General features: G+C 35.9%; 1 protein-coding gene across 1 annotated transcript in view; it reads left to right on the forward strand.

Annotated features, from left to right (window-relative positions):
• The window catches only part of LOC142354441 (DNA repair protein XRCC1-like), a 75883-nt gene that overhangs the window by 13254 nt on the left and 49510 nt on the right, over positions 1-13119 (forward strand). Inside the window, exons 2-3 of the mRNA XM_075406734.1 lie at positions 12240-12329; positions 12721-12905. Coding sequence (XP_075262849.1) covers positions 12240-12329; positions 12721-12905 — 275 coding nt within the window. The remainder of the gene's footprint in view (positions 1-12239; positions 12330-12720; positions 12906-13119) is intronic.

Here is a 13119-nt window from a genome sequence, read left to right on the forward strand (position 1 = left end):
AACTTGCTGCTATAGAAATAATGAGCAATATAGATGCAAAATAAACCACACAGTTGCGAGTCTGCTGATTGCAGGGGAGACTGAATATCTCTTCTGTGCTCCATAATATCCATCATCATATGTAAATCAGTACATTGCTGTAAGCGGGAGAAAATGTCTTTATAGGCAGTCAGAGGTAGTGCTAACGGATCTGCAAAAAATAGAACGGGGTATGCGTAGCGTTTCGCAAGCATCACCCAATGTGAACCAATAGAATCAGCTGGCGATGCATTCACAATTATAAAACTGTTAACTGGTAAATTTAAGGGATAATTGTCAGCCGCATAAACACCTCGAAATTTAAATTTGAGATGTTTGCACTTTTGAATATGAATATAAATTTGGTCTTCATCCATTAGTAAGCATTCATAGGTAGAACATTTTTGGATACGTTTCTTGCAGAGTCAATGTACACAGTAGACGATTTTTCTCCAAGGAAAAAAATTTCAATGTTGTTTGGTAAACCAGTATCAAATTTCAGTTCAACCGATAATGATGAGTTTGTTAGTTCGGGATGAATAAAATCGTGTGTTGCCTCTTGCGTGCTAGTTAAGTCAAAGACCATTATAAAATGATGCGCAAAATCATTTAGGGGTATTCCATGACCGTTTTCAACATAAGCTAGGGCACTCATTGAATTGTAATACAGGCGCTTGTTATCATTTGTTAACATTGGAGTGCCAGCTGTTGCGAACCCGTTTCGATAGACCGTAATTTCACTCAAATCAAACTTTTGATAGTGGTAGGGATTGATATTGTTAGTTCCAATGAATGCATTGCTCCTGCACAATGCAACAATCAGCCGCCTTATTGGTTCTTTTGTGAAAATATCTTCATGCTTCCAACTGCGTTGACCTGCCGTTGCGAGGAATGTTTTTGTTATTACTTCATTGTAGCGATACATTGCCGGAGTTTTTAGGAGTGTTTTTTCAATGGCTCCAACAACGTTGTCTGACACTGTCATCTTTCTAACAAATAAGTTCGCTTCATCGATTTTAACTTTGTAATTTTTTGCCGCTGTCTCACTAATGGTAACAAAATCATCTTGCGATCTTCGGAAAGAAATTCTTAAGGTAACACCACTTACTAAATGTTTTTCACAGGAAAAGAAATCAACAGCGAGCTTTCCATATAAAGTAATTTGTTCCGATTCTCTCACAGCTACCTGCCTTGCATCCCTTGAAGCTGCAGCTATACCAGCGGGGTTCGGCTCATACTCGTAACCTTGACACTTTAACCAAGTTTTCTTTGCATCGGCTCCATGTGAAAATTCTGTTTCAATAAAACTTTTATGAGCATAGTGTCCATTAGCTGAGGAAATTTTTATTCCATTTGCAGAAACAGTACAGTCGGCAAACAGTGAATGAAGAACATTGTTGACAAAATATGCAGCATCGGTTGCGGTTGCATCGCCGGCGGTATATCGCAAATCAGTTCCATCAGCATTTTGTATTCGACATTTTACTTCCAAATAAATTTTCTGCAAATCTATGAAATTGTTGCGATCGCCTACAACTTCGAATTCGAGCGATGATCCAGAGGGAGAATAAAGTGGTCCAGTTTTTTGCTCAAATGATTGATCAAAGGTGACTAGCAAAGGTGGTTTTTCAAATAAATCCAAGGAACTGTGAGTGGCTTCGGAAGGTATTACAATATTAGTTCGCATTTTTGACTCGAGAGAAAAAATCCAGTCGACTTCTTCTTGGCTGTGATTTTCGAGAAATGATTTTTTTAGTGGAACGTTTTTTGTAGATTCGAGGTTTAGCATATTGTTGTCTTCGACGTTTAATAACTTGCCGGCCTCGTGTTATGCGTGAAAGGAGAGAACCACCAAATTGTTTTCGGGCTGTTTTTGCAACCGTGCTTTTCAACGCCTGCTTTGCCGACTTTCGTTTCGTTGCTACTTCAACCAACTCAGGTGCACCCTGCACTAAAAGCTCTCGGCCAATTCTTTTGGCAGCGGGCCATATAATTCTTCTTGCCAATGGTAAAGCAACTCTTCCAATACCTGCTGCGAGGGCTCCAAAGCCACTTCCTCTTTGACGATAATGACCGGAGAAATGTGGCATTGACTGTGATGCTTGGTTGCTGTAGTAAGCTTCCATTTCACTTGATTTTTTGAAACTTTAGGCCTACTATCACTTTTCCTGTACCATTAAATGGAATAAGTTCTCCGGCTTCGTTCCTCAACTCCACTTTAATGTTCTGAATATTGTTAGAAAGTATGGGCTTGTAATCCAGAATTGTAAATGTCTTGTGATGAATGGGTGTAACAGTGTTTATGCTGCCGTTTTTTAAACGTCTTTCGGTCTCAATGATTTTAATTACAGGAGCTCTCACGTCTCCAATAATTTGATATTCTATAACGTCTATGTACACAAATATTAATTGTGAGCCACAGGTTATATCAACTGGAAAATCACTTTGGTGTCTATTGAGAGTTTTGTGTGATTTGTATCCAATATGAATGTATCCATCATGCGAATTGTCTTTTATACCCTTGAAGCCGAGAATACTTGGAACTTCTTCGTTTTCAAATGAAAAACCCTCATTCGCTCCGAATTGTAAAACCAGTTTATGAGTAATTTTGTCAAAAGTAAAATCAAATTGTTTAAACTGAGCAATTCGCCTGAGTTCATCCATTAGTTGATCCAAGCTACTGTAAATGCCTTTGCGAATTTTTCTGAGGTGTCCACTGCGATTATCTGAGGCGTCGAGTTCCACTCCCGAGTTTTTATAAACGACTAACCCGTTTGAATTGACGTTGTTGATGTTTGATGGGAAGGATATTGAAGATAAAGCTACTTGCCATTCTCCATCCAAAATAAGTGGTTGAGATAACTGGTTACGGAATTTTGCCATTGTGTTTTCACCAAAAATTCCCATTGATGCGTTGGATATTAGGTCGATTGTGAATTCTTTGGCGGGATTCATTTTATTCGTCTGCAGTAACTAACACGTTTACTTGGACTAATTCCGGTTCATAAAATTTACCTTCAATTATAACGTTGTTTGCATCTATAAGATTGTACGTTGGTGGACTCACGGTAGCAATTTTGAATATCGTAAAAACTTCGTCTGTATAATTTTGTTTATAACCTTTTCTGAATTTTTCGTCGTGCTTTGCAATCCTAACAAGGTCTCCTTTTTCGTATTTTGGTTTGTACTTTGTTGTGTTGATTGCTAATGATATTAAAATTGGTTCATGTTTTTTGAAAACTTTATTAGGTGCTAAATGGGTTACCCGGTTAACACGACTGTTTATAGTATTTACAAACTGGGGTAAATCTTCAATATATGTCCAAGTCCACTTTTCTTCCAAATATTTGTAAATGATGTTTTTAAGCGATCGAATGTTCCTCTCTGCAAATGCCGACTTGGTTTCGCTTTCTGTTGTATATAAATGAATTCCTTTCTTTTCACAAAATTTTTTGAAATCTCCTTTGAACTCTGATCCCTTGTCTGTCCATACTTTTTCTGGTTGTTTCTTCTTGATCATTTTTTTGAACGCTTCAACAGCATCTTTTGCATATAAAGCTTTCATTGGTTGAACTCGTAAGTAACGTGATAAAACATCCACAGCCACTAACAAATATTTTACACCGTTGTTGTGTTGGGCAACTTTATCCATATACGCAACATCGACAGACCAGATTTCATTTATTCTATATGCAACAGCTTTCAGTCGGGTAAAACTTTTCCTGAATTGTCTGTATTTTGTGTACGGGGCTTTTGACTGAAGATAGCGAACAATTTTGCCTCTGGTGAAACCGCTAGCCTTCTTCAAGTTAGCAATGCTACCAAATGCAGCACTGCCTTTAGTGTACAATTTGTCTAACTGTTTAACTTGATAGGAAGTAATTCTCCCAGGGGCTGGTTGGTTTGATTTCTTTTTCTGCCTCTTCAAAGTTTCTCTGGTCATTGTCAGAAGCTTTTGTTTTCTTTCGCTGGGATTTTGAAGCAACTTCTTTGTCCGACTCATACTCCAAAAATTGCAGTCTCTCTTCAGATGATAAATTCAGAAACCTTTTGGCGTATGTGTTACAAGTCAAATGCGAACCAATATCGAGATGCGTTAATAAACTGAATTGTTCGAAAGATAGTTTGCAAGTGGTTTGCTGTAGATTGTAAAGAAATGTAGCTGCAAGAACTTCTGTATTTGTACCATTAATAAGCAATCTCTTTGATGAGTCCAAGGACACAGAATCTGATTCCTCTATTATGTCCAGTATTGTATTCGCTCTTTCAAACTTTATCCCCTTCAAGATTCTAATATCATTCAGCACTCCTTTTTTGATAGTCGATGTGTTGTCTGTCGTAAAGGGTTTCGCCATAGACTCGTTTATTGTACTTCTATCGTCCACTGAAGCGTCAGTTTGTTGTTCTGTATCCTGTTGCGAGGCAGAAGGAGCTGATGGTGACTTGTTTCTCTGGAGAAGCGAAATCTGCTTGGCTGCATTGTGAATATTTTTGTTGCTGAGTAATTGAGAGACATGAGGTTGTTCTCTTGTATACATCTGTTTAGGTATTAACACAAACTCTTCAGTATGCATTTTGTTCTAGATATGCAATGCAGGGTAATGCTATGAGTTGAATGAGATTGTTGCCAGAGGGAGATTGAATTATTTTTAACCGTTCAGTTTTCCCTACTTTCCCGTTCGAAAGTTGACGCAGAGTTTTTTCAAATTTTTTTAGTTCTTTTTTATTGACTGGAACAACTCCAGAGAGTACGTTCATCACACAGTCACTCAGAAACCAAATGAAGTCACCGTCTTTAAGTAACTCGGATTCAATGTTGGAGTGCTGGTTTGTGCTATTTGCCCATTGCTTGAGCATAAGCAAATGTTTCTTTTTCATTCGTAATTGGTGTAACAACGGCTTCCTCCGAAGGAATGTAAAAAATTGAAGGATTAGGTCCAATAATATGTGACGCAAATCGTAAACCCTGACTGGTTTTGGGATCGAGATCAATAATCAAATGTCCAAAGGGCTCCGCAGTTGCTAGTTTGTATGCTTCTTTTATCAGTTGGAGACAATTCAACTGTTTTCCAAGATATTCAATTTGTTGAATGTCACGAAGCGACTTGAATAATATTATATGTGTTGTATTCAGATCAATGGTTCTTGACCATTTGCTTTGATGGAACAAATTATGCTTGACGTATATAACATGTAATTTGCGATGACGTCCTGAGGTAGCTATTTTTACAAATTCTTTATCGTTGAAAATTTCTTCACATGAATCGTCATAAATAAGCAGACAATGCGATAGTTTTTTTGTTATATCAAAGCCTGAGTATTTTAGAAACTCAATCCCTGGTATAACTCGTTGCATATCTTTGAAAAGTGGTTGGAACTCTTTGTAAAAATAATAAATTTTTTCAAAGCGTGGATAAAAGGTCGAACCTTTTAGCATTCGAAACAAGAGTTCTGTTTTACCACAACCACTTGGTCCTACAATTGACATGAATACCCTGTCATGTGTAAGAATAACTTTGTTCATAGTTTGGGATTAGGTAAAATGTAACCAACTAAACTCGATAAGAGAGCAATCCAAATTGATTTCTCTTCACAGCTTTCTGATAATAGAAAGAGCATAGAGAAGCAAAGAATGATCATTAAGACAATGATACTCACTTGAACAAAAAATATTACTTCGGACCTTGGCACTGTTGAATTTGAACAACAACGCCATGGGGGCCTCTCCTTGTTGTTCACATCAAAGACTAAATTACTGATACCGGCGTCAGCCTCGTCTCTTTGATTCATTGGAGAAAAATAATTAATTGAAAAGTGAATTGAAACAAGAATGATATAAATGTTAAATTTTTGAATTATTCACTGGGCAACTGTTTCATGTACCAGAACTCAAACAAATTGAAACCTTTAATATGACTTTTTATCTCTAGTTTATAACAAACGGTTGATGAGTCATTTTCCTCGAACGATGGTTGATTGAAAACTTTTTCAACTTCGGGGTGCTCCAAGACATATAACCGCAACTCATTCGGCATCTCATTAAGTGATAGCTCACGTTCTGGTGGTGTTTTTTTCAATCTAAATTGAGGAACTTTTTTGTCCGCCCATTGCTTCCAACGTGGGATTCGCTGCTCTTTGGGGGACTGCATAAGCTTCTCGTTTGTTTTGTTCATAGCCATAATTGAACTGATTCCGATGTTCTCGAGCTCTCTGTTTATTTTTTACGTACAGTTGGAAGTGATAGAAATTATCTATCACGGGCAGGAAAGCCCTAAAGCTGTCTAGCTCGTCGGGAGAAAGAGTAATGGTTGCAAAATAACGTTTTGCTGCCGCGCTATAAAGCGGGTTGTAACGCGGTTGTTGTGCTGTGTTTGGCTTATTGTTGAGATAGTTCGCTCGGTTCTGTTGATCACTTGATGAAAAATTATTCTGTATTGGTGGAGAGGGATCTTGAACTCTGTTGAATATTACAATCGGCTGATCGTCAAGTGGAGTCAAGCAAGTGAATATCTTCAAGTTGTCTGACAGATAAGTTGTTAAAGTTGCCGTGTCTTCTCTGTGCATCACTTTGTGTCCACTGTGAGAATATTCTTGCTTTAAGTTCCGCGCAGTGATTTGATAATTGATCGTTTGTTGAACGAAAGTTTGAATGAAGACAACAGGAGGGAACTTGTTCTTCTGATATTATCTCTGAGATTCGGGGACAATTTAGATCCTCCAGATTATAAACAGTTTTTTGTAAAAGCTTACTGAGGAGCTCACACTTTTCAATGCCTTTGGCAAAAAAATTTTTCCGTGTGAATCGGAAACTGAAACTCAGACAGATTGTTTTCAAATCACAGTAAGGTATATCACCTTCGTCCCAATCAAGACCGTGTAGGTTATTGGTCAACCAAATAACAGTTTGTCTATCGTGTGCGGGTAAATCAGCGAATTTAAGGGGCGGTTTGAAAAATATTGTATCGTTGTAACTGGAACACAAACTGAGTTCTTTTATAATGAATCCAAGTGACTTGAGTTTGAAACCTTCGAGATCGAGGACAATAATATTTGCGGTTTTGCTGCCAAAATTTTCTAGCATTCCAATTCACGAAACAATTGTGAATGAAAAATTTTCACTGATAGAATGAATAATATTCCTGTCAGGTGTCCAAAAAGACAATTGTTTACTGGTGAGTAACGGAAAGCGTAAACATATCCAGGGCCTTTGTTTCTGCAATCTTTTATAAATCCAGCAGCGTCATGCAATGCAGCATGAAGTCGTAGCACTTTGCTCCGTTTCAATAATGAATCTAGTCTTGAATTATCAATTCCAATGAAACCACCATAGGGTCTAAATTTAAGTGCTATTTCTCCGTCAACTTCTGGGTCTAACAAAGAACAAGCAGCTACGAAATATAACTGTCGATAAGATATGTGTGTATAATTTATGTCACCTCTCAGTGATAAAACTTTCTCATGAATGAGCTTGATGTCTTTTGTTCCTATTGTGTTCATTATTTACTGTTTACTGAACGTGAGCGTTTAGAGTTTTTGTTTATAAATCTTTCAATTCTGATTGGTTGTTAACTCGAATAATAAATCCGGCACTGCGATTGGTCAATTTATTTTGGAAAGTTTTGTGACTCTGAACATGTTTGGGCATGATCCGATGGCTCTTCTCTCCACATAATATATCATTAGTGATTTTATACATCTACTAACAGGTTAGTTGTTTTACTGTTGTTTTTATCAATTTATGTATGCATTTATGAACATAAATGATTATGACCATAATTGTGTACATACTTAGGTGAAAACTTGTTGTCTTGTACAACTCTGAGGGTTTTTTACCAATGTGTATGTATGTATGTATGTATGTATGTATGTATGTATGTATGTATGTATGTATGTATGTATGTATGTATGTATGTATGTATGTATGTATGTATTTAAGTATATATGCATGCATGTATGTATGTATGTATGTATGTGTGTATGTATGTATGCATGCACGCACGTATGTGTATGTAAGTTTGTATATTTGTATGCATGTCTGTATATGTATACATGTTTGTATTTTTGAATGTATATATATATATATATATATATATATATATATATTTATATGTATGTAATATTTTGTATGCGTGTATGTACTGCAGATGAAATGTTTTACTTAGAGAAATCTGATTGGCTGCAACTGTTACGAACGATTAGACATGTCTGATTGGTTCACATATTTTGAAATAAAAGAACATTTATATGTATGTAAAATTTTGTATGCGTGTATGTACTGCAGATGAAATGTTTTACTTTGAGAAATCTGATTGGTTACGACTGTTACGAACGATTAGACATGTCTGATTGGTTCACATATTTTGAAATAAAAGAACTGATGAACATGTTTGATCGTGCGTTTTGGTGCTTCAAGTAGCGGAGGGATATGTTGAAGTTTGTGTGCGTGTGTATGCGTGTGTGTTTGGTGGTTGTGCTTGGTGTAGGTTGGCTGATGTTTAGCGGAGTTTTTGGGGTGTGGCGGTGAGACGAATGTTCACACCAAACGAGTTTCACAACTTCTCATAATGAATAAAAGTGAAATAGCGTTGAAAATTTTTGGACCCCACTTTCCTAAAAATTTTACAAGTTCTTTCCATCTATGAGACAAAATTCAATTTTCGAAAAAAGTGTTTCCAACAACTTTTTTCACTCACAAAACATGTTTCGCAACATTTCACATTGATTAAAGCCAAAAAATCAACAAAAATTTTTTAGAATCTATTTTTCAAAAAATTTTACAAGTGTTTGTCCCCCTATAGGACAAAAATTTCAATTTTCGAAAAAAGTGTTTCCAACAACTTTTTTCACTCACAAAACATGTTTCGCAAGATTTCACATTGATTAAAGTCAAAAAATCAACAAAAATTTTTTAGAATCTATTTTTCAAAAAATTTTACAAGTGTTTGTCCCCCTATAGGACAAAATTTCAGTTTTCGAAAAAAGCGTTTCCGACAAATTTTTTCACTCACAAAACATGTTTCACAAGATTTCACATTGATTAAAGCCAAAAAATCAACAAAAATTTTTTAGAACCTATTTTTCAAAAAATTTTACAAGTGTTTGTCCCCTATAGGACAAAAATTTCAATTTTCGAAAAAAGCGTTTCCGACAAATTTTTTCACTCACAAAACATGTTTCACAAGATTTCACATTGATTAAAGCCAAAAAATCAACAAAAATTTTTTAGACCCCATTTTTCAAAAAATTTCACAAGTGTTTGTCCCACTATGGGACCAAAATTTCAATTTTTGAAAAAAAGCGTTTCCGACAAATTTTTTACTCACAGATCATGTTTCAAAATAGTTCACATTTTTAGAGACAAAAACAACAAAATTTTGTGAAATACATTTTTTTTTTCAGAAAAAAAATAGGAGCTGATCAGAACCACAACGGGGGGGACACTATGTATTAAGATAGGGAATGCAGAAATTGTCCCCCTAGGGGGACGCTTAGGGGGACATTTAGTGCGAATTGCATTAAATGTCCCCCTAAGTGTCCCCCTAGGGGGGACAATTTCTGCATTCCCTATCTTAATACATAGTGTCCCCCCCCCCGTTGAGGTTCTAGTCAGCTTTTTATACTACTAACGTGTAGTTATGGTGATGGTCTGGGTTTTAATTGGGTTACTGTTTCTGAACTAAATAGCATGTAAAACTCTTTTGCACATAACAAGTCAGCGTGTAGATCAAGCGTAGTTGAAAGAGCATATAAATTGTTGATGCCCATAGATTTTTTTCATGAGTGGCTTTTTAGAAGTTTTTTGTACCCGTTTTAGCACAACCTTTATTGGTTCATATGGTTCGTTGCTCATATGAGCAAGTAAATGCAATTTTGAGTGTGGACCATTTTTCACAGATTAGACTTTTAGAAGCAATTTTGAGCTTTTGCTATTTTAAGCACTTTCTGTGGTTTTCATGTCCATTTTTAAATCTATGTATCGAATATGGAACGGGAGTTTTTTTGGTTGCATTTAGTAAAATTGGTTGCTGTTTATTTTTGTTTTCTGTTGATTTCCGCTATTTCATATTTTTCAGGAGTTCAGGATTTGTTGTTATTTATTCACTTGTTTTTATTCAGTTGCTCATTCAAAAATATTCAATGCGTTACTAAGTGCAGAATATAGTGTGTGATGCGCCTGTTCATCTTGAGTTATGTCATTATTTTTGTGTTTTATAACGAGTTTTGTGTTCATTAGTTGAGACTGCCATTTTAGTTGGCTCGTGTGCTGTATGTACTGTTGGTAGTCACTGACCAAACAGAAATGATTGGCCGACCTATTTGTTGCATCATTTGCTGGGACATCGCAAGTTGTAAAAATATTCTTCAGATTTTTTAAGGGAATGATTTTCTCGCATCCTGTGCCCGTTTCTTTCGTTAATTCTCTTGGAATGGTTGACGGTCTATACTTTATCAGTTATCCAAGGTAGAGAACGTATCCCGCGGTTAGTTATTGCCCAAAATTATACGGTATTCTTTTCTGTAATCTTTTACTTAAATCCATTAGTGTAGAGGAAAAGAGTTGTATAAAATTTGTGTAATTACTTGACGGTTGAGAGAAGTTCTGTCTCGAGTCGATTGCGGAGTCCTAAGACTGTTTTCTTTTAATCGGTGACTTTTTCACATGATATAATGTCTAATGTCGCACGTGAATTTATTCTAATAGCTGACTTCAATCAGTATCACAAGATATATTGAGATCCATTAATTTTGAGTCTCAGCTTGTTGAGATTTATGGAAAAAGGTGTTATCAGAGTTGATTTCTTTGGTCATTTCTTTTACTTTTTGATTGCAGTCAGTTTTGAGTGATGCAAATATTTATTTGGCGGTGGTCAGTGTGAGGTTTTACTTTGAGTCGGTTCGAGAGTCATCAGGCTATGTTTTCTGAAAATATTTTACACATTTTTTTACTTCGAGCTTTCAAAACTGGATAAACCGTAAAGCCCCGTGGTTATTAGGCTTCATTAGGGGCGGTATGCTGGTCTTTGTAGTCTTTCAATTGCTTAGTTTGCTTAAATTGCGAGGAACTCCTCAATTCAAGTTAAAAATTCTAATGAAGTTTTTTAGGTCTTGTTTTTGAATCACGTGTTAGATTTAGCAGCTTAAATGAGTTTTTGAGGGCGTTAGCTTGCAGAATTTTACCAACTTTTTGCTGTTAACAAAATCTTCTGATTTATTTCTTTTTGTCTTTTTTGCCTCTGATTGTGTCTTATATGGACAACTCGTTTTCTGCTAGCTTGAAATTCATTTGTTGTGTTGATTTTGACAAGTGTTTTATCTGAATATTTTGCCGTCTGTTTCAAGGAACCTTTGAAGAAGTTTCCCCGACTAGGTTACCTGATGTGCGGAAAAAACAACAAAATATGCTTTTACAACATCTCGAGGTGCATAGGTCTAAAGTCTAAAATTGAAATTAGAATTCTCTAGTTTCAATTTTTAAAAGATGAGGCCGAAAAAGGAAGGAGGGAAAATGTCTGATTCCTTCAATTTTAATTTGAATTCCCTGGACAGTTTTTTTTTTCAAATATTGATGGGCACGTCTGTAATGGAGCTTTAACAATTCACGAAGAAAATTAAGGCTATTTATATTTTTCATTGTTATGATAAAAGATGAGCGACGTATATATCAAAAATGGATCCTTTAATAGGTACCAGCTTTTACAAATGTCTTACATAACCAACACATTAAATGAGGCAACCAGTTTTTTTTCGCCCACGAATAAAGAGTTGCCATGCACCATGACATCAGATGAGATTTGTCAGCCAAACCTTTTTGCTCTTTCCGTTAGGCTTTTAGGACTTGTCGACCTGTTCATTGTTCATTATCTGCGCCATTTTTTCTTTCTATAAATGCTCTTGCTGTCGCAGTTGCTGTTTGTTTTTATGCTAGGATTTTTTGAAGAGCTTGAATATGGTATCATCCATTTTTTCCAGGATGTGTACAACAAATACAACAGAGTACAATGATAGTTTCTGTTCTGTTTTTGGTTCATTAGCTCTGTTGTTGTTTCTAAGAGTTGTTGTTTTAGCTTTAAGTGATAAATTTTGAGGCGTAATATATTTTTCAATAGGCATTGTCCTAATCCACTCGGGAAAAGTATTGTTCAACAACAACAATGACTACATTGCGTACAATGATAATTTTTGTTCTGCTTTCGGTTTATTAGCTCTGTTATGGTTTCTAGGAACACCCTGCCTCCAACGTCTTTGCAGAATCGGATGCTTACTGGACTTGTGCAAAACAGGATGACAAACAGGCTTCTATTATAATACAGGTAGATAAATATTTAAGAGAGAAAGAATTTATTTCTCCAAAGTACTTTCAAGAAATAACAGATTAAAAATAAAGTTTATTTTAACTGCATATGAAGAATATGAAGAATTATGATGGTTCATAATGATCAGCACAAAGGCCTGCCCCAATAGACCCAATTTTTCAAATTATTAAATGTATATCATTATTTTAGATTTTTTCACTCCAGAGTAATTTTTTTAAAAGTAAACAAAGTCCGCTGCCGCTAAAATCGTCAATACTTCAGTACATAGAAGATGGTTCATTGCAATTAATAGGAGCGCCTTTTTAAATATAAAAATTCTAAATTTATGATGAACTTCTTGAAGGGGAGGCGACAAATCCCAATTCCTTCATCTGTTTTTGTTGTTCAGCTGCAATCTTCGACTAAAATCAACAGTATTCACATTGGCAACCATGGTTCTGCATTCGTGGAGGTGTTGGTATCTAACAAAGCGGCCGCTGCTTCTTCGAAACAGGAGGAGGATTTCAAAGTGTTGCTTCTCTGTTCGTCCTTGATGACATTGCAAGAAAGCAGAGGAGAGAAAAACATGAAAGGGTAAAGCTGAGAAGATTGACAGACGACATGCTCACATAATCGATCATTAGTACAGCAACTTAATAAAAATTAAGAACCGATTTGTTTTGACACAATCTTGATCGGTGTAGTATAGGTGGAGCAAGGAGCTTCCAAATTTTGAATCCTAAGTTTTTTTTCGAATTCTAAACAGGTTCTCTAAACACATTGCAGATATTGGAAAAGAAATTTTGTT

The sequence above is a fragment of the Convolutriloba macropyga genome, chromosome 15 (assembly GCF_964194025.1).
Source record: "Convolutriloba macropyga chromosome 15, txConMacr16.3, whole genome shotgun sequence".
NCBI classification, from domain to species: Eukaryota; Metazoa; Xenacoelomorpha; order Acoela; family Convolutidae; genus Convolutriloba; species Convolutriloba macropyga.